Raw genomic sequence first — 22,180 nt, forward strand, 5'->3', positions numbered from 1 at the left:
CATGAAAAATTAAGTTTTAGTGGCAAATATAAGAGTAAGTTTAAATACCAAAATAGAAAATTTAATGGAAATCTAGTTTAATACAAAACTAGTAAAGATCTTGAAGACAACAGCAGCTAAGTATATAAAAAGAGAAAGTAAGATCACAGGCTATAACCTGTGTCACCCATGATGCACCACACACACATTTACAAAACACATGAATGTTTTGGCTGTACCTAAAGTCAAGGAAACAAGGAGCACCAGCAGAAAGTACAAGAGAGATCCTACAGCAATGACACCTGTCAGATATCAACCATCCTCGCCCTTGGCTTCTCCCCACAAGGCACTGCATTAGCAATCCCGCTACTGGTCTGCAGGCAGTGTCCTGCAGATTGCTTGCACTGGGTAACCCTGTCTTGGTCTCGCATTGTAAGCTGCTATTGTTAAAAGTACTGCTTCATTAGTGCAGCTAACCTCTTTCTTACAGAATCAGTGCTAAAGCAGCACCAAAAAGTTACACCCAAAAATTCACCTGCAGAGCACAATTTAGATTGCAATTTGAGTTCACATATTCAGAGCTACCAGTGGTGCTTGAGAAAACCTCTGAAGGACCCTTTAAAGAACTCTCTTCCCCACCCAACAGAAAGAGGCCTTCAAGAGCAGAGAACTTTTTTTCCTAAGAGCCATGAAACTGACAGCTAACAAATAATATTTTCTCTATCCACTACAGAAGCTGACACTGACATACAGCTGAGCGTCAACTATACTTGGAAGAGCCTTACTGCAAAATGGAAAGGACATTTACGGACAGAGCCTGAGAAGATGATAATGATGGCACATCCACAGCAGTGCTGGAGGGCAAAACCACCACCATCTTCCCATCTGAAATCTCATGAAAGAAAGGGAACAGAATGACTGAATTAAGAGGACACTTTCACTACATAAACTGTCATTTAGGATCAAGTAATTCTACTGTCACATGGCTGCATGCTTCTGCCACTTTCCTCCCATCTTCTGAAAACTTTAGGGCCAAGACCTGGAGGAATCCAAAACAAAAAATCAATCCTCACCCACAGTTTCCAGAAAAGCTCAGAGGCATGAGCATTCATGTGCACTGTCACTAAAGCAGAAGACAGAGCAGCAGCGCTAAATTTGAGGGAGGAGTTCAAAAGAAAAAGAGCAACTAATGGCAACAGAGAAAGATTTTTGACAAAAATCGATAGAAAATTAAACACTTATATGCAATTCCTCCTGGAGATAAAAGCTATCATTATTGCCTAAGCACAGAAGTCAGAAAACACCTGAGCAAACCACTTTCCAAAGGACAAAAGATACCAGACATTATCAGAACTTGCTTAAGAGGGAAATAGGGATTAAAGATGATGTTTGGAAAATCTCCTATTTTAGCAAATAAATTATGGAGAGACATATAGATAAACTCTCTACATGCTGTAAGAGGTAAGAATATGCAATGAGCCATCACTGTGTCTGCAGTACAAGCTGGCTTACACCAGTCTTACTCTGTGCTTGCTCTCAGGCACAGACATGGATTTCACAGTCTTACAATGGGAAATTTCTTGTAGGAAAGGGTTATATAAAAAGCCACTCTTGAAGAGGCAGGAAAATATGAACTTGGAGTTTGTTTGACTCCTAGATGCACATTCTACCTTCAGTTGCTCTTTTCAAAAATCAAGTGAAGAAAGCTCATATTTACTGAATCTTTAGGGGCCATTTATTAATCAACAGGAAATTGGGAATTTGTCAAGGGAAAACAAAGTCACTTTACAAAGTGACTTTGGAATGCAGCCAATGTAGAATTTTTTTTCCCCAATACTATTTAGCAATATGAAGGATGATGCCATACATGCTAATTTGGCCACTTCTAATTCCAACAAACTACCATAAAGGGGGTGTCACAAACCACGTGGTCCAGGCAACAGCTGCTTTTCAGGAAAGATGTTTAAAAAAACCCAACATCAGCCAAGCTACTTCTGTCTCTGGGGCAACAATTCCTGCAGAAACCAGATATTTCTCCTGTGAAACAGATTTGTTAGCCCCAAACTGCTGTGAAATCCTCATATGCTTTATTTGCACTTCCCCAACAGTCCCATGTTTGCTTCACTTCCCTCTGTTAGTATCATTATTCATGAGTTTATGGGACACTTGGGCACTGGGTTTCCAGTACTATGCTTGTTCCTGTTGCTGAAGAAAGAAGATTTCGCAATGTCAGTATCAATACAGTCAACCTCAATACTGTTGACAACACTGGTATTTCTAAGAAAAATGCCTGCTGCCCAGAAAACAATGGGGGCTTTTAATACATTTTAGAATCATTACTACAAAAAAACACCAGGCATATATGGAAAAGGGAAGTTACTGATTTTTAATAACTGTGGCAGTATTGTTCCTCCTCTGAAGTGGTCTCATCATCTCACTGCTATGCAAGTTTCTAAAATACCTGACCTCTAGAAAATCTGACATGCTAATTTCCAAATTTCTGTAAGTAAAACATACAAAGGAGAAAAGAAAGACTAATATTTGAATTTGAGAAAAAAAAAAACCCAACCAACCAAACAAAAACACTCCAATATAATCTGTATTAAATGATATAAAATGTATGATCCCAAACAGAACTTTGCCTGTTAAAACACTGAAAGAAACTCTTGCTCTACACATGGTTGCTTGCAGGGGCTGGTTAGACCAAACAAAACCTGGCCTAAGTATGGAAGCTATTGCTTTGTGTTTCCATCTTGCTGTGCCCCCCAAAATGTGATAAACTAGTTGGAAAATCCATGCCTTGTCTACTGAAGCAAGCCGCAAAATCTGCCAATCCCCACAAAAACAAGGGCATAGCTGTATCTAACCCCAGTGCAGCTAAACTTCTGCTGATCCCATAAAACCCCTGCATCCTGCTCCATCTGCTCTGTACACTGCAGACTTCTGGCTAAGGGTTGTACCTTCATAGACCACAAAGAAGCCTTTGCCCAGGATGTTACTGCTGCTCCGGAACTCGATCCACAGCCTGCTGTCCGTGGAGATTACTGGGTCAGGAATCTTGTCACCACAAAATCTACCTAGAAGGCAGGAAAGCGACAATAAAGATCTCTACAATCTCCTGAGGGACAGCACAGCATAACGGGCACCTGTGACTCTGAGAAGCAAAGAGTCTTTGGTAAAGGAGTGTGCTTGTTTAAACACCCTTTCACTCCCATCAGTTGTGTTTTTGAATAAGTTTCTGTGTCTCCCCCTTCATTAATTCATATTCTTTTACATAATTAAGTGAATTAAGTTCTCTTCAGCAGGGAGCAGAATCCAGTTATGGATGAAGTCTCTATTGCCCTTGTAAATTCAAAAGGGCTCTTGTCTTGATCATGTTACTGAGCAAATGAGCTACCATGGTGGGGAGCATCCCCCTGTCCTTCTAGAGATGTGGCATTAGGGAATGTCCTTTCTACGTGCTAAACCTTGAAAACTCCTTCAGCACTTTGTACTCAGGAGCAAATACTCCAAGTCAAACCAAGAGCAGGACATGGCCATGCTGATGAGAAAAAAAAATCACTTCTCATTCTCTGTTCAGCAAATCCCAGTTAAGCTTCTGCAATAGTTTAATTTCTTTCAAGACAAAGAGACCAGGAGCTATTTTGCTCCATGACTGCCTCTAGCTTTGAGCTCTCTGACATGTACTAGCACTGGTAAATTCCCAGATTTTGCCAGTAGGAATGAATCCTGAAACAGAACAGCTGCAGATGGCATTTGCAGCTGGACAACCTCAACAACCCCAATTTAGTGCTCCTCTATTAAGGCCAGAAGCTCCTCACAGAAATAGAGCAAGCACCAGGTATGCACTGATAGGCAGGGACCTGCACTTGAGTCAGGAGCTTGCACGAAGCAAACATGGCTTTTTACTTCAGCTGACACCAGCAGGGCTATACACTGAATTCAACATGGTCTTGGCACCCTATCCAACTGAATCCCAGTCACAATCTGACAGAGGCGAAGAGCAGTTCTTCAGGTTGAATTTATTGAGGACAGCAGTGATAAGGACCCTGGCCTTCCAACACCAGGCAAAGGCATCTTTTGAACAACTTCCACTGGGTAAAAACCTGGTTAATGCCTTACCTTCAAGACATCATTGTATTTCACATTAATTGGCTGGGAATGACAGTTTCACTACCAGCTTTTTCTTCTTGCAGAGTCACCCATCCAAATATTATCTTGGACCCAGCTTCAGTCAGCTACTGTTGTGCCCCTAACCTGCCCAGTGCTGCTGGGGCAGTGTGACAGCCCTGCAGCATATCAATAGCATCCCCCATCTCCACTCTCAAAGGGGATGCTAAAAACAGGATCAGCACTGCAAAGCTTCTTCCTCTAGGGTCACTGAGCAACTTCCTCCTGGATTTAGAGTTGGAGTTTAACAAGGGTGTCAAGAAGAGGAAACACAGATGAGGAACGAGAATGAGCAAGCTCCTCAGAGTGCGATAAAGGGTCCATTCATAAAAAGTTATACACCATTTAAAGGCTGGGTTTTCACACACTTCCCTGGGAAAATATGCAGCACACATGTATTTTTTCTCTCCACAAGAAGCCCGTGCTTTCACAATTCACACTAATCCCCCTCCTCACCCCCTGCTGAATTGCCGTCTGTCTGCCTCTTCTGACCTAATTTCATGGGCTCAGCCCCATGCGGGAACCATGGCCACTCATGCAGCGTCTCCTTCCAGATGGAAACACTCCCAAGTCCACCTGCACTAGGGGGACAGGGAGGTGCTTGGCTTCTGAAGTACCTTTAAATTACTCAGTAGAAAAAAAAAAAAAAATAACAAGGACCTAAGTTGCAGCTGCTGGAGCAATGTTACCTGACACATATGCAGCAGAGAACAGCAGTATAGTATATGCTGCCAACCCCAAAATAGGCAGTAAACAGTAAAACTAGCTGCCAACTGCCCTGAAAAGTATGCCTACTGAAACCTTGGAAGCAGTATGGCTTCAGCCTCAGCACCTCACCTGGAACCAGGGCTAGGATGTCCAGTGGGGCCAAGGAGAGCACCCAAGCCTCCCTAAACCCTCTGACCCAATGCCCACTAGCCCAGTCCTGTGCTGCAGCACCTCTAACACAGCTGGGGAAGACAGCCAACCTGATTGCTTCTTTCCTTTTAGGCAGAAGGGGCTGTTTTCAGTGCCATGTTTTACATGTTTGGGACACCAAGTTTAGGGGATGAGGTCAGGATCAGAAGCAGTGGCAAAGTAGGTGGGACTCTTGAACCATTCAGGGTGACAGAAGACTTGCAGCTATGATAGCAGAAGGCAGAGAACAGGGAGGACACAGAGAAGCTGCACTTCTAGAAATCTCTGGGAGCAGAAGCAGAGTGGAGTCCTTGCACAGCTTGATATAGCATGGGCTAGCAAGTTCCCTGCTAGGAATACAGAGGCTCAAAGTACAGAATCCTGTGCAAATTCATGAGAAATAATGGCAGGAGCTTGGGTCAGGAGCTGTGCAGCTGCTTCATTCTGACTGCCTGACAGTTCTTCCCTGGAAAGAGCAATAACAAAACTCCAGAGACCACATTTTTAGTCCCAGCCAGGACCCTGGCTCACTTCCCTCCCTGCCTCATTTATCAAGCTGGAAAAGGAAGGAATGAAGCCTTTGTGACCACAGGTCTTGGAGGAAGGATCATTGGGAGTGAATACAGCACACTGACATCTCTGGATGGAGACACTAAGGGATGGCCAGTGCACTGGCAGGACCTAAGATCCTTCCAAGTAAAGGAAAGTTTGTTTCTGCTTGTTTTCCCCATCCACTCTCCAAAGCATCAAGAAGGATACACAAAATGCAATTAAAATGAAATAGCTACTCACCCAATAACGGAGCCTTCCTCCAGTAGCCATCACGCACCTCCACATAATCATACCAGCAAAGGCGACTTTTAAATAAGTCCATCGATGTGAAATTTAACATAATCTGAAAGGAGAGAGTGCACATTTCTCTTTGAGGAGGGAGTTACTTTAAAGAGAAGACTCTACAGATTGCTTCACATTTAATTTTCACTACAGTGCTGCCTAAGTGAGTATGTAGGCAAAGACAGTTGGGCCATTTGTAGGATTTGTACACCACCTTTTCTCAAAAAAGAAAGGCTTCTCAAGGTGTTTTAATGAAACCATTAAAACACCTTGACAGTATATGACAGCATATGACAGCAGAGACACCTTAACTATCAATTCTGTAATTAAAATTCAATACTTCTCAGTTACTAAAATGTTACTTTAAAAAAAAGCCCAATTTGGATTTTTAAAATTAAACCCTTTGGTTTTGAGTAATGTGACAATCACAGAGAAAGACATTGTCACAAACCACACGTTTGGGGTCTATATCTGAATATAAATAATACTTGTAAAAAAAATCTAATTTTGCTAATTAGGTTCCACATTCTGACCATCAGACTCACTGTGATGCAATTGCATTCAGTGGCTTTACCCAACAGAGCTTGGCATTAAAATGTCATTATTTTGGTCTCCTTCCTCACTAAGATGGATGGTCTGGGAGGTCACATATGGAGGCCACCATTGGTGTGTACTTGTATTTTTTTTCTGGCGAGATTTGACCCATATAATTCCTTTAGATCTGTAATCTGAACATAGTCACAGAAATGTCTTTATGTTAAAATGGATGTTCTCCCCCAAAATACTGGTTGGGTGTGCAGAGTACATTCTGTAATGATGTCACTCACTTTTTTCATCTTTTTGCAGTATTCTGACTATAGACAGCAAAAGATTCACCTGTTTCTATGCAGTTGAATGCTGTAAGCCCAATATCTCTTCTGAACTAACACCTCAGGGCAACAATTTGCACCAACCACTGCATTGGATTAAACAGATAAATTGAAGCATTTAATCTGAAATCAAGTCTTTATTTCCTTGTTTAACATTAGTGGTTCAGCATTAATTAGATGCTGCGTCCTTCCCGACACAGCTCTGAAGAGGCTGAGAAGCAAAGGGAGAGTTTATAGTAAGACTGACACCACGAAACTCTCAGTGCTACAGTTGGCAAACCTGGACGGCTCTTGGCCCTCTTGCCCCAGCGATGCTCTCCCTGCAGCTGGTGGCAGGAGCTCAGCATGGCATGGGACTGGGCTTGCAGGTGACAGAAACAGGTCCCGGAGCCAGGCAGCTGCTGCAAAACAAACGAGCTCTGCGCTTCTTTGTCCGAGTCTGAGTCTTAAGCGTGTCTGGAGGGTGATCCTCAGCAAAGTCACTCTGCCAAGGAGTGGGCTGCTCATTCTTGCAGCCTGGTATGGCGTGACAGGCCTGAAGGGCTGGTGGTGCTGGATTAAGGAAAGATTTCGTTTCTACAGGAAGATCAATAAAACAAAAGGAGCTGGGAGGAAAGTGGACAGGGTGGGTGATTGATGTGCAGCGGGGCTTGGCGTTCCAAGGCGGGAAGTGGGAGTTCCCTGACAGGGACATTATGCCTGCGTGACAGGGGCAGGCCACGGATGTCACTCACAGCTCCTCAGCTTCCTTCAGGACCCCAGATTGCAGCATGTTTTATTTAACTCATCTGACTGGCTTTGGAATGTGTGCTTGCCAAAGCTGACAGGTGGCAGGAAATGTCCATGCAGGGTTTAGTCTCAAACTGAGAGGGAGGATCAGACATCAACACACAGCCCAGATATGTGAGGGGCTCTGCTCCAGCATCACCACTTCTCTCCTCAAACTCATGTATTCCTGACTCCATCTCTCTCCTGAGTGGTGCTCAGGAGACTTTCCAGGCTCCATTCCTGCACGCCAGGCATGCAGAGATCTGGCAGGTTCTAAAACTGTCATCACAGGCAAAACCTCACATGAGGGAAGTGCAGAGTATATCTTGTGATGCTGTGGCACCTACCTTCTCCCCTGGGGTCACCGAGATCCTCCAGACACAGTGGGAATAGGAGGGGTAGCCATTTGGAAAGCCAGGGGCTGAGAAATTACCTGTTGAATCTTGCAAGGTCTCTCCACAAGCTGTAGGAGAGGGGGAAAAAACCTATCAAAAAGGAGTGACTCTGAAAGACATCAGGGTCTACCAAACTGACTGCTCATGGCCGCTGTGTGCAGGTTGGTGGCTGTACCTCAGCAGTGCTCATTCATGGTAGTGGCCAAAGGTCACCGACCACCCAAAGCCTTGCCAAAGGGGTGATGTGAAATTTGTCAGAATTTCTGAGATAGAAGATCATCCATGCAAAGACACAAATGAAACAGATACTAAAGAAAAACCCTTCTTCCTTCATCATCCTTCCACATGCCAGCACTTTCAGGTTTCAGTAATTCACTAATCAAATGCAAAGTATTAACCCCACCTCACCTCACAACCCCATACTGCTGCCAGCAAATCTGTTTTCACTTCATTACAAGCTGTTCAATTAAGTTCTCCTTAGTTACCATTGCACATTGTCTTTTTTGGGCTAAAAACATCCTAACAAAAGCAGGGCCAGTCCCATCACCCTCATGTTTCAGCTGCCCAGCACCTTCCCGACCACTACACTGCACAGGACAAAATGTGAGCACAGCAGTCCATTGCTCTTCAACTTCCTGTTTTGTGGCCTGCTGCAGTTGATGAAATGTAGATCCCAGAGCGACTTTTGGGAAGCAAATAATATGCACATGCATATGATCCTTTAGGGAACTGCAGCTTCCAACATCTGGAAAAGCTGTGACTACTGTAGCTCTGCTCTCTGAGACAGGATGGCTGAGCTGCAACAAGGAGAGACCATCCACATCTGCAGAGCACCTCACTGGCTGGGGGTGGGAAGACCACAAATATCAAGGCTCCCATTTCCTTCACAGTGCCCACTAGACTCATCCAAATGCCAATTGCAAGGAGCAAGGACCTTGGCTTGCCTGCTTCCCAGTTGTTTTTCCAGTTTCATAACCAAGCGATATTACAAAGCTCCCCTGGACCTGTAAGCAGCCCCCAAAAATCCTGATTAAGCAGCAGTGCTTTGGAAGATCCAACAAAGCTTTCCCTTTCTCATGGAAATGCCAGGGGTTGCTCCTCTGCTTGATGCTGTCACAGGGTAATTTTGCAGCCATGATTACATTTAGCTGGGCGGGTGTGCAGTTGGAGGTGAAAAGAGACTGGTTCCATTGAAAAAATGTAGTATGTTCAAGCAGGGGAGAAGGAGTCACCTAATCTGGAATTTCTTAATTTCCCTAAGGAAGTTTGATCCACAGCTTGACAGATCAGACTAAATGAAGAAATGTGGGGACACAGTAAGGAGTTTTTTAATATTTTTTTAAATAAATAGGGAATTCCAATTCATAACTCACCAGGATAAATAAATGTTCTTTTTCTCTGCTAAAACATATATATTTAAATGAACATGGAATTATAAAGGAAGGTCAAAATCCCAGGAAACATGCACATGAGCATAGTGATATGAGATTATTGCCCTTGCCTGAACCACAGTGCAGGTTTTCCAGACTTAGCTCTCCCAGAGTGCAATGAGACAGAGACTGGCAAGACTCTGTAATTGTGGAACAGGTACTATTGTGTTACTTGGAAAGACCACTTTGCTGAAATATGAAAGGAGACCTATCTAACTCTCTGACCCCAGCAGAGGAAACTCCCCAGACACTGTGACAAGCTGGCCTTTCAGCATGGAGGAAAGTGACTGCTGGCAGTGCAGGAGAAGCATGACTGTGAGCAGTGCATCTTTGTGGGGAGACCACAACCTCTTGCAGAGCACTCTAAAAAGCAATATGACTGCAGTAGGGAAAAGCCAAGAGGTCCAATAAAGCAACTGTTCAATACTCCTGGGATCCAAGAAACTGAGCAGGTAGAAAGGACCAGAGATGAAAAGCAAAGCAGTAAGGTGAATGCTTCAGAACTCATTTGTAAATGAAGCAGTTGGGTGACAGGCACTTACAGCTCATCAGCTGGTTACTGGTACACTGTATCTTTCTGAATGCCCAGAGAGCTGGAGGTAATTATATAATGCAGGACCATTCTCAATTTACTGTTTAACCATTCCTGCACAATTAGCACAGCTACAGAAGCCTTTTTTCTTTAACACAGCACAGGACAGCAGGATGAGCTGTTTTAAAGCTTTTGTAGTCACTGTAGTCATCAAATCCTCAACTTTGCAGCCATAGCACATCTAGCATTAACTACTACGTAGCAGACTGCATCTTGCCTTCCAGAAATTCCTTCAGCAAATTTCATTTGATTTCACCTGGCTTGGCACTAACTTTAACCCAGCAGGTATAAGCTTTGAGGAATTAAGAGCAATTTAAACCAGCAGGGTTTTAGAATGGACAAGCTAAGCAAGCCCCAACTGTAGCAGGCACATGAGCTCCAGTCTAATGGGCTGGAGAGCCCCATTTCTTACAACAGACACAGCAGTTGTTTGGGCTGATTCCAGTGCATGCTTGTAGCTCATCCTCCACCATGCTCTTTTTTTTGGAGATATTATTAGGTATTCTCAGATGGAGACTCTCTTTGTAAAAAGGAAGCCATCTGCCACTCAACTTCTGAATTATGTTGCTGCATTTTACCCTAAAATCCTCAGCTTGACTGCTGAACAAAGTGTCTTCATCCTAAAGTCTCATTTGGACCCTGCTAGAACACACAGATTAAGTCCTTTGGTTTTAACTCCTTTGCTTTGTATTTTGCAGAGGAAAACTCTTCAAGCTACAGATTCAAATGGTAGAAGATGTTAATGTCATTAAATATATTGTACCTCTTCTCCTAAGATGCAACTTGTATATAAATTCTGATGCAAAGAAAAAAAAACACAAAGCAGAACAACAGATATTTGAAATAAAAAAGTTTAGTAGGTTTAAATCTCTAATTATTTTGCTACCTAATATGCCTAATATGTTCTGAACTGCAATAACCTCTGGTAAAGCTTTGTGGGAAAAAAAAAGGTAGGAAAAGTTCTACTTCACAAACGGAAAACTTGAGACTCACAGAAGAAGCTTCATTTTAAAGAAAGTTGCTTTGTAGTTTTTAGTTAGTACCTCAGGCCAAAGTGGCTTTTCAGCTTGCCTTGAGAAATCTAAATCTGTAATTGATTCTTCCTGCTATGGAAATGAAAAACCTGGTTGGATTAAGTCTGAATCAATCAAAAAACATGGTGCAAAACAAATTAACCCCTAAACTAATCCATGAGATAATTTTGCAAAAACAACATTTTATTCAACCAGAATCAATTTAGAGATAATGATGAGTGTAAAAAGAAAAATGCAATGATGAGGGAAAAAGAAAAGAAAAATTAATCAGAACTAACAGACCTAAAAGTTATACCACCCATTATAAGCTAAAAGCAGTAATCTTCAAACATATAGACCCTGAAGCCCTCAAAATTAATTCTAGACCCTTATGGACTCAATTTCTGACCTGTAGCTGGATACAGAAAACCAGCAGATTTGCACACCAGCTATCCACCACTTCCAGGGCCTCAGTCTACCAGACATCTTTCCACCATTTTGCTAACTCCTAGTCCCTACTCTGCCTGCAACCTTGCACATCGGTTTCATTTTCTACGAATGGAGCCTACACTGCACCAGTCTGAAGCCCTAAACCCAACAAGAATACTGACCAAGTACTAACAGGAGACATTTCTTAGGCATGTTCACTTCTCCCCCACAGCTCCAGCCCAAGCATTTGATAGCCTGTGTTTCCCAAGTCTCTTTCCTCAAAGGGACCATTAAGGTGCTCTTGAACGCCACATAAACCACATCTATGATAGAGCAGGATTCACCCCCAGGCCATATTTACCTGGGCATTTGTACAGCTTCCTGGCCTGAGCAATGTCTCCCTGGCTCAGGCGAACGCGCTGACCAATAGTTGGCCGGACCCCGTTGTCATCACGGCGGGGAAGGATGGTGTCGAGGAAAACACCTCTAAAGGGAAGAGCAGAGAGACACGGAGCAGTGAAGAAGGGAAAGTGACACAATGAACAGAAAGGAGAGCGGCAGGCCTCCCACACCCCATCCCCCTGCCCATATATCCCGTGCTAACAAGCAATAGTGGTTCAGCTTCTAATAGCTGCTAACTATCTCGAGACAGCCTTCTCAATATAGCAGACAGCTTCCAAATGCACAAGCAAGTCTGCCAAGCCAAATTCCTCTTGGATATCTCAAAATTGCTGCTGCCTGTTTGAGGTAGCACATTCCTTGCCATAAATCAGAAAAGGCAATTAAATATTCCTGCAGACAGTTCATGGCACATCTGGCTCAGCAGGAGCACAGATCTGGCGTTTAAGCCAAAGAAGCAGAGGGAACGGGAGTTTTCTCAGTAGCAGATGGGGTTGGGCTGGCAGTGACTGGGGCTGCCACAGACAAGAGGAGAAGATCATGTGCTCTACCTTTGTTCTGTATAAGTTTCCAAACTAGGAACTCCACTTGTCTCTGCCTCTTTTTACTTGCTACTATTTCTTCCATGTGCCTCACACTCAGGAGCTCTTTACTGCACTTCTCATCTCAGTCCAGTGAAGGATTTAAGCTCAGGCCTTATTTCTATCAAAATGCAGTCCATGTAGCCAAGCAAGAGCTTGCACACAAGAAGAGACCCCAAGGGAGCATTAGGACTGTAGGGAAGGAGGGAGGGAATCAGAAACCTGAACTCCAGGTTGGCAAAATCCAAGCTCTTGCAGTCAGGCTGTCCAGTGCACAGAAACCTGTCACTGCAGCCCTGAATGCCAGACAGGCTTGGAGATGCCAAGGCTAACACAGAGTTTAACCTTCAGCATCAGCTCAGCAACGCAGACTGCTCTTTCTGAAGGACAGGATATAACTGTCCAGAGAGTCCAATAGGAAATGAAGGCAGAAGCAATAATTTTAGTGCTGCCTACCAGAGGTGGGGAGGGAAGGGTGGAAATGGTTTTGTAAATATTCAAACTGAAGAAAGAAAGAGAGGGAAAGGAATTTAATCTGTTTTGAAAACTGCAATCAGCTATTGTATGGGAGATGTTGGCAATTTTAGAAAAATTCCTGACCAGCACCAAAACCAATACTTACAAGATCTGAGGTGAGACCCTCAAATTTCAATTTATAAATTCAGTTTGTTATTCTAAATGCCAACTGCATGCCTTGGGCTGAATTTATTTAAGTTTATGTATTGAAAATAAATCCTCCAATTCCAGAAACACCACAAGCATAGAAACAGGTCAGTTTGCTCACAGTAAATTTTCAAGCCTCCTCAGGAGTTCATAGAAGAACTCAGCATTTGGCAGGGACATACTTCTGTGGCCTCTGAAATGCTTTCTGCAGATCTCCAGGCTCAACCAGGGAAGAATGACAGAGTTTAATAGAAAAACCACCACCTGCACGATTCTTTTTCCCATTCCAGTCCTCACAACTGTGCACTCACAGCCCTGCACTATTCACACAATGCAAACAACCCGTAACTTCAAAATACCCTTGCTACCTGCCAAACACATTTCCTTCTAGAAGGTTCTACTGTGCTGAGGCAGCAAGATTTTTGGTTTTGCTTTTTTGTCCAACTGAATTTTTTCTCCTTTCACATGCATTGCTGAACATGACTCCCAGCTACAGAGCAGTAAGTGAGTACAGTTTCTCTCATTTTGCCATCAAAGGAACCAAGAACAGGAGAATCTGTCTGGCCCAAACCACACATGTCCCAGAAGCCTCATCCTCATCTGCTTAAAAACACTTGAAGTGTAAAGTTGCACATTTGGTGAGTGTCTCTAGAAGTGCAAATACTTTGACTCAAAAGTTAATAAACAACAAACAGACATCATTAAACAGAGCAGCTCAGGAAGTCTAACACAGGAACCCTGCTTGAGTAAAATATCTAAACTCTGCTCTCAGAGGTGGGAGAAGGACCCATGAATCCTGGATGTCCCATTCTCCTGCTGTCCAGGCACAGGCAGAACATGTATTAACTGCCCAATGCAGTTGTAAGCCAAGCACAACACCCCACCATTTCTACCAGCTAAGAACAACAGTCTGACAAGAGACTCACACAAGTCACCAACATCTGCACAAAACCCTGAACATGCAAAGTGCCAGGCCAGTGCTATGAAATTATCAACTGATCTCAACAAATGCTAAACATTCATGTCCCAGTAGATAGGGTAACAAATATAGGTGCCTAAACAACACTCAAGGAAGCAGATATTCAAGGCAGGTTAAGGACCCAGCCCCAGGCAGCTACCTTACATCTCCATGTGCAGAAGAGAGACAAAGCAACTCTTCATGCAGTAAAACCTGTCGAGGAGCTATGTGTGTCTTGTGCAGGATTAGGACAGTGCATTGCAAATAGAAGATGTGCCTGCTGGTCACAGAGGCACCTACATCCTAATTTGAACATGACCTTTGCAGAGGTCTTGTTTTGTAACTCCAGACTGTGCTGTCACATCTACTAGCAAGCCACTTACTGAATTAAAGTAACCAGCCACTTGCTTAGGGCTTTGGGAGGTTTAAACTTTCTTCTTGTTAAGTTACCATTTATAGGTCTTGACAGCTGTAAAAGAAATTATTTCATGATACAGCAACATTCAGTTTAGATTGCTGCCATGTTGTAAGGAATGCACCAGGAAATAAAAGCCTGGAGCCACACTGCAAACAGGCAAATTTCCAACACAGATGAGAACAGAAATTCCAGCGGTAAAATCTTGTTCCTGATGTCATTACAGTCACTTGTGCCATACTCCTATTTCTATTAGCCACAGACAAAAATGATAGGCATATTTGGCTATGAAATGGAAGAGTGACTCTACACCAACCCTCAAAAGTATCACTGGGAACAATTTACACTGCTAGGACTCAAAATCTCAGAAAAGCTGTACCCTTCTGTCCAAGGTAAAAAGTTTAGAATAAAAAGGGCCTAGGATTTACAGCACCATAGGATTTACTATTATCAATATTGACTGAAGTTAAAAACAAGGTTGTACTAAGTGCCAGGTAAGAATTGCTACAAGAGAGTAAGTCACAGACATGACTCTCTGTCCTTCCCCTGCTCACTCACACATCCCATCTCCACTGGTCAGGTGCTCACACCATCTTCCATAGACTTTCTGTTTTAATAGACTCAATGCAGGCCCAAACAGGAACTCTCTCCCTTTCCTAGCCACTGGTCTTAATGAAACTTGCTGGAACTTAACATCTTCATGGACTCTGTGCTTTTGGCAGTTTGGGTTGCAATTGGACAGCACTGGCAAACCTCAGTGAGGTGGGAAGGTTGGGTGCATACACCCACCAGTCTCTCTGCCTGGTCAATGCATTGGTCCCTTAGGGGAGCAGATGTCAAGACAGGTCTTGGCAAAGTAAAAGCCTATTCCAGCACTGCTTATTTGTGGTGAGAGCACAATCAGCCTACAGAGGCACTTAGTGCTCAGTTCAATTACTGCACAAAGACTGCAACTGGGGTAAGGGTGGGTCACAGAGACAAAGAGCTTAAAGAAAACAGACTTACAAATCCTATCAAGCACCAATTTAAATCTAGTAGGACTCTTGCCATTTTTATCCCATTTTGGCCCAGCAGTGCTCTGAAGGACCCTAGTTTTCAAGAGACACAGACTCAAAGGCCTCCACAATATAAATGATGGTAATAACTTAATCCTGCTTTTGTGCAAGAAAATTCTAACCATTTATAGTTTAGCAAACGCTGGGAGAGTCCAGCAGATGCTTCAAGAGAAGAAAAATTGTTTGCTCTGGATATCTGCGAAGTCTGCAAAACACCCTTGCCCAGACACCACTTCCTCCTGCCACAACAAGCAGCATTTCAGCATGTTTGACAATTTTCCACTGTTGGTGTGAAGTTGTCAAAAGAAAAGCACAAAACAACAGGCTTGGCCCTTCAATAGAACTAGGGAGTAAGAAAATTTTAAAAGTTACAAAGGTATCTTTAAATTTTGCAACAAAAAATTTCCAAGAGTGTGAATACTTCTACTGTACCTTCTAACCCCCTTACCTGCAGTCTGTAGTGACAGAAAGCTCTTGGGAAAGAGCAACAGTAGGATTTATGGAAAATTTCTAATAATGTAGCAAAATGAATCTGGTCATCCAGTAACTCTCATTCCAAATACAGGACATAACCAGGTTTATATCACCTCTCTCTCCAGTACAGCAGTCTGATCAGAAAATGGGCTTCATCTGGAGGTGTGGGATGGGAGTCAAGGACTAACAATCTATGCAGAAACTGGCACTTAGCTGGGGCAGGACTGATAACTTCTCCCTGAAAAAACCCAGTCACACAGAACCACACAGCTGCAGAGGCCATGATTGAAAACTCATGCATAAATGGATAAAAAACCACCCAAGCAATTAAAGATCATGATCTAGAGTTCAACTCTCCCTCAGCACAACCACTACAGACTCTGATGGATGTATTGTGACTCCAAAGCATAAGCTGGACAACCAAGAGATTCAAAGCTTGCTCTAATATTACCCAACATGCACATGGGCAGATATGCACACACATGCTGCCTGGGAAGGCTGCAAAGAATGTCAGCAAGGCTTTGGAAACTCTGAGATTACCAGTATTATTACTGAGTAAATATAGTGGAAAGGGGTAAACAGGAGTCCACCAGCCACCCTTGCTTTTTCAAACATTTTTCAAGTCTTACAATGCAGCAATAGATCAGAGGTCTCCTTCTAGGCTCTATATAACCCACAGAGTCAACCACAACTACCAAAAATGGTCCTAAGGACATGTAACCTTGAATTATCACCTGGAGAATGTGTTCCTAGCATAGTGCATGATGCTGTCAAAGTCATAGGTCTCTCCAAGTGAGTTCACTTCCCCAGCTTCCATCTTTAAAAAGTTGTACTCCTGACCTGTGATGACAAAAAGGAAAAGAAACAAACCACTCTTAGACGAAAAAAAAAAAACAAACAACTTTTACCTGTGGGAGCCTAGAATGAAATGGATATGCTCCTCTGTTTCAACAATTCCAAAATTTCCATTCTTATAGCTATTTTGACCCTTATTCTAGACAAGGACAGCAATATTTCTTCTTCTCCATCTCAACCCTCAGACCACCTGCATTTTCCACAAGTGTAGCAAGAAAGGTTTCTACCCAGCCAAAAGCCAGGTGGAATAACCTGCAGCCTGGTTTTACCTTGCTGTATGTTCTCTCTGATGATAGTGACATGCTGGTCCCTGTCAGGCCGTGTGTGCTCATGCCAGAAACCCACCACATGACCCAGCTCATGAGCCACAATCCCAAACTTGTCACAGTTCTTTCCAATGGATATAGCCTGAGGGCCCCCTCCTCGGCGACCCACGTAGGAGCAACACCTGGAAAAGAAAACCCACAAACACATGCAGCACATCAGTGACTTGAGGAACTCTAAAACACAGGAACAGAGCATGGCATCTGGCAGAGTTCAGGACAGGCCAGCAGTTGCATACACTATATCTGCTCACATGTAAGTACAAAGCAAACATAAAGAAAAACGTGTATCTATAAACACACACACGTACACTTAAGTGTTATCCCCGGAAAAAAGAATCCAGAAAGGCTTAACACCTTCTGAGCAAATACTAATCTGTCCGAGCAGTCCTCACGGAAAGTGACCAGCTGCATCTCTATGACAGATTCTCCAAGTCAGTCATTGGTGTGTTCTGGGCTAGATTTACAAAGCCACGCGTTGCTGAAAGTGCTGTTTGCAATAGAGAGCTGCAGGGAATGTGTGCATCACCTACCCACATGTTCTGTACGTGAACACAATGAAGCTCTCTTCATCAGTTCTCTCCACAAAGGTCACACAAGTGTGCTTCTCCCAGTGCCTCATTGCTTGCTTAAAGATAGCTCTTTGAGTTCCTGGAACAGAAATCAAGAGGAGCAAACAGTGAAAGCCTGGCTTTTAGGAAAATCTCTAACAGACTTAACCTGGACATGGGAACAGTCAACCTTTCAAACAGCCAATCTTATGCCTGTAGACACCTCTTGGACTCTGAGGCTTCCAGCTATAGCATTACTTACCTTCCTGTGTCATCTTTTCTTTCCTTGTGCCTGATGAATTTACTGCTTTAATTAAACAGGTAGAAAACTTTACAGATTAAATATCTCAATATTTGCGAATATAAAACATGCCACCTTTCTAGGTACAGGCCATTCTGGCAGAGCTGCCAGGTGTTCTGATCTGAACACCAGCTACTAAGCGATGTGCCACATTTGCTGTCATGACTTGAAGTAATGACCACATACATCTTTCAAGACCCAGGAATCTCATGAGTGTTACATATGCTCCTCAAAACTAAGGCAAAGCTATTGTCAGTAATCCAGAGTACTTCTGCTCCTGCTCTTCCAACAGCAGAGAGGATTCTCTTCTGGAAAAACGGGATGAGCACAGATCACAGATGCTGGCCTCTACAGAAAAGTGACTCAGTCACTCAAGTGACTGGACTCCAAGAGAAGAACCATCTCACTGCACACCTCAGCTTCAGGCTTCCACAGTGCACAGCTCCTTGTGCAATGACACACCCACCCTACCTCAGGAGACAGATTCCCAAGGACCTGAGTCTTTTGTGGGAGAAGTCTGCTCCAGAGATTTCCTAGCCAGTTTGAGACACAAGCCCCATGGCAAACAAAGCAGTGTTTTCACTACTGACCAGTGAAATTTCCCCCGATCACATAGGGGATGACCCCCCCTGGCCAGATCCTCTCTGCCCTGGACGTGGTTGCCCTGCGTGCTCTGCGAGAGGAGCGTGCATCCATCCCAGACTCGTCTTCGTATTCCTCCCTCTTCGGGCGCCTTGCGAGCGTTGTGTTCTGCCTGCCGTCTGCAAGACAGAGTGGCAACACTGTTTAAATCCTCTTTAGTTCCACCTGCAGCCCTCAGGCAATACCCTGAAGCTTCAGAAAAAGATAAAAAGAAAAAGCAAGGTATTAAACCAAATCAGAAGTCATAGCCAGATTTGTCAGCGATTTTTTTTGGGACTTCAAGACTGCTAATCTATAGAAAACTGACCCTTCTTGCTTTGGAGCCTCCGTATGCACCATGCCAAAGCTACTCTCCCATTAGGATGTAAAAGCACATCCTTCCCTGTCTCTAACTACTCCCTCTCTGCAACAACTTTGCAGATGGGGACACACTTTAGGGGAAGGTGGGAATCAAGCCTAGATGTCACTGTATATGCTCAACTTGCCCTACCTATCCACTCATCTGCAGAAAATGGTTTCTCTATTAGGAATAGCTTCACAGCAACAACTACTCATTTGAGTTGGCCTTGGAAGAACATGACAGACCCCTAACTCTGAAATCTGTACTCAAGGCTGAAAAGTGTTACTTTGGTTTCACATGCCAGGTCTTGAGTGGTTTGGAAATTTATAAAGACCGGACAGTCTCTGCTGGAGGAGGGATGCTCAGGATGGGAAAAACCAGAAGCTCAGCTCTCCATCCATGCCGAATCTCTTCATTTTAATGAAAAGGAGCAAAAATACAAAAGGGAAAGCAGAACACATCTAATTTCTTGTTACAAAGGGTAAAGGAGCCCTGGCTGTGTGGTGTTCAGCACTGGCCTTGAAATGTGCAAGAGGATTCATACAGGCTTCTAGGCAGGCCCTGTTCCTTGCCCTGAATTTGTGCTGCTGCAGCTCTGCTCAGATACTGGTTATGCCTACATGAGTTGCACTTTTAATGTGCTGGCACCTTTACTCAAAAAGTCCTTTACTCAAAGTTTCCTGGTTGTTCATTCGCTAATTGAAGCGCCATGGGCAACTCAATCCCTCAAAGCAGCCACAGTCCGGGTGAGCCTTGCAAACCTCTGTGTGCAGACACCACTTGTTAGATAAGCTCCCTGTATTGCACAGCCAACTCATCAGCTGGACTAGGGCACAGGAATAACAGAGTACAGGGCTTGCTATGCCTTCAGTGAGTGCCGGCCTAAAGGGTCACACCAAGGCGAATGTCCTTGTCACCCTGAAGAGCAGCACTACTGATGGTGGCTCACCAGCCACCGCTGTGAAGCCCATGAGGATGGCAATTCGTATGTAAATCAGCAAGTCTGGCCACAGCTTTGCTCTCCAAGTCAGAGACATGGGCTGCTGGGTTATTAAAAAGCACAGGTCCTGCTAAGACCTTCCTCTAGTGACCAGGGGGGCTGCTGAGAGCCTCTTCCTCTATTCATCCCTCCAGCTGCAACACCAGTAAGCAAACCACTACTGTCAAGGCTGAGGGGATCAATACAATGGGAAGGAAATTCAGGCAGTGTAAGGGAATGAAAAGAATGAACTTTAAACCCTCCCTCCTGCTTCACCAGGTCAAGCCCTTCCTGCTGAAGACCTTGCTCTGAGCCACAGGACAAAACCGGGAATTTGCCTTTTGTTCCCCTTACTCCTAAGCACCCTCCTGCCATTTCAGAAGCTGCCCCATTCCCAAGCCAGCTGCTGGATCCTGGAAAGCAGATGCTCTGAGGTTGGGGGTTCTCCCAAAAAAGGAAGAATCACCCTCCTGCATACACCTGGTACTGGTGGTAGCAGGTACCAGCACAGGCATTGCATTAAAAGGGCCACAGCTAGAAAAAGAGAGAGGGTCTCAAGATAGAAGTCATCTTGTCTTCTATTCACAAACTGCTCCTGGGCGTGCTTGAAATCTCCGTGGATTTGCACATGGACAGCTCCTGATAGCAAACCCAAGAGAGGAGATGCCTGCCCTGGGCTCTCCTGTGCCTGGTGCAGCAGCAGCCCTGCACAGGGACCTCTGGGCCCACGCTTCTGTGCCACAACACTTCCATTCCTTGCCAGCAACACACACTCTTGGGCAAATTCTCACCAGTCCTGCAACAGCTCTTAACTGCTCCTTAGTAGGTAGTTTTCTGCCTTTAAGAACTGAAATTTGTTAAATTCTCCTGTCTGGAGAGGCCTGACACATTCTTCTAACAGGGGCTACTTGTAGGTGGGGGTGAGCTGTTGCCTCTATATCACTTTGGTTATTTTTTTCCCCTTTCATTCACTTATTAAACTGTCTTTATCTCAAACAATGGGTTTTCTCACCCTTGCTTTTCCTGCTTTCTCACCTCTCCTGCTGGAGGAGGGGAATAGTGACTGAGTGGTTGGCTTCTGGATAAGGTCAACCCATCACATTATACAAGAAAAACGCACCCCTTCAGAGAGTTCACCAACAGCAAAAAATGCCTGGGCAGGGCTGATCTCCCAGGCATGGAGGCACACACACACGTACAATCAGTACAAAAACATGTTTTTACAGAGGGTAAGAAAAGTAAATAAAAGATACCCAAAGGTCTGGGTGGGGTACCACATTACCCTTTTTAACTGCTTTGTCACTGTGGTTGGTTGAAGTGGCATTTTCATTTGACACCTCTTCTCCCAGGCCTCCTGCAAAGGAAAAAAGAGCAGAGACTCATCTCCGGTGAGCTGGCTGGCAGAGCTCTGATGTGGAAAGGGCAGCAGCTATCAGTAATGCCAGTTGGGGGTCTGCTGGCCACAGAAACTGTCTGCTTTCCCTGTTCAGGGTGCAGGGACTAAACCCTTGATAAAGTTAGGCACTTCTCCTGGATTTGTTCCTAGCCTATAGTGACACAACTCATTACCATACCATGCCTAAGTTTCTCCATATACCAAATAAGAAGAAAGTCTCTTCTAGGGAAGGCTAATTTCATGGAGATTTAATGAGAGCAGGAGCTGAATGAGCTGATCTCTGTAGAGGTATTGCAAGAGCAAGTTTCTGTAGTGTTGGTGGCAAGATAGAGCATGGCAAACCACCACATGCAGAAAAGAATACACTGTTGGTAATACAGCACTGCTGGATGCAGTGTGGACACTTCCAAGAGGGATGTCTCACTTTCAAGACAGCTGGACATCTTCCAGTCACTGAAGCAGTCTTGCTTTGCCAGCTGGAAAACTCTCCTCTGCTCTGGAGCTGGCTTCTAGCAAATCCTTCTCCAGCCCGTCCAACGGGGCTATCCAAAGGGATATCTCTGGCAACTTGGAGAAGGACTGAGGATGGTAACAAATCTCCAACATTATACTACTAAAGCTGATACGAATTTTCCTGATATCAGGAAAATTATGATGAAAGATAGTTACAAAACAATTCAAAAGGAAATAGAATACCCAGACTTTCAGCTGGCTATAGGTTAGAGTTTCCTGGTCCAAGAGACACAGTAAATCAGGGGTTTGTCTCCCAAAGGAAGTGCCGTAGTTTAACAGAGCTTGGCTGGACAAAAGCCACTAGATGTGTGAACAGGAACAAGCCTGATTCAACAAGATGGATTGCTCTGAACTCTATC

The 22,180-nt window shown here is 44.1% G+C and overlaps 1 protein-coding gene across 1 annotated transcript in view; it reads right to left on the reverse strand.

The window, feature by feature from the left end:
- The window catches only part of TLL2 (tolloid like 2), an 83,144-nt gene that overhangs the window by 16,385 nt on the left and 44,579 nt on the right, over window positions 1-22,180 (reverse strand). Inside the window, exons 3-11 of the mRNA XM_021548141.3 lie at window positions 21,195-21,266; window positions 18,542-18,712; window positions 17,633-17,750; window positions 17,046-17,224; window positions 16,656-16,761; window positions 11,738-11,862; window positions 7,865-7,980; window positions 5,839-5,941; window positions 2,940-3,056 (exon numbers count right to left, since the gene is read on the reverse strand). Coding sequence (XP_021403816.1) covers window positions 2,940-3,056; window positions 5,839-5,941; window positions 7,865-7,980; window positions 11,738-11,862; window positions 16,656-16,761; window positions 17,046-17,224; window positions 17,633-17,750; window positions 18,542-18,712; window positions 21,195-21,266 — 1,107 coding nt within the window. The remainder of the gene's footprint in view (window positions 1-2,939; window positions 3,057-5,838; window positions 5,942-7,864; window positions 7,981-11,737; window positions 11,863-16,655; window positions 16,762-17,045; window positions 17,225-17,632; window positions 17,751-18,541; window positions 18,713-21,194; window positions 21,267-22,180) is intronic.

This window comes from Lonchura striata, chromosome 7 (assembly GCF_046129695.1).
Source record: "Lonchura striata isolate bLonStr1 chromosome 7, bLonStr1.mat, whole genome shotgun sequence".
In the NCBI taxonomy this organism is placed as follows: Eukaryota; Metazoa; Chordata; class Aves; order Passeriformes; family Estrildidae; genus Lonchura; species Lonchura striata.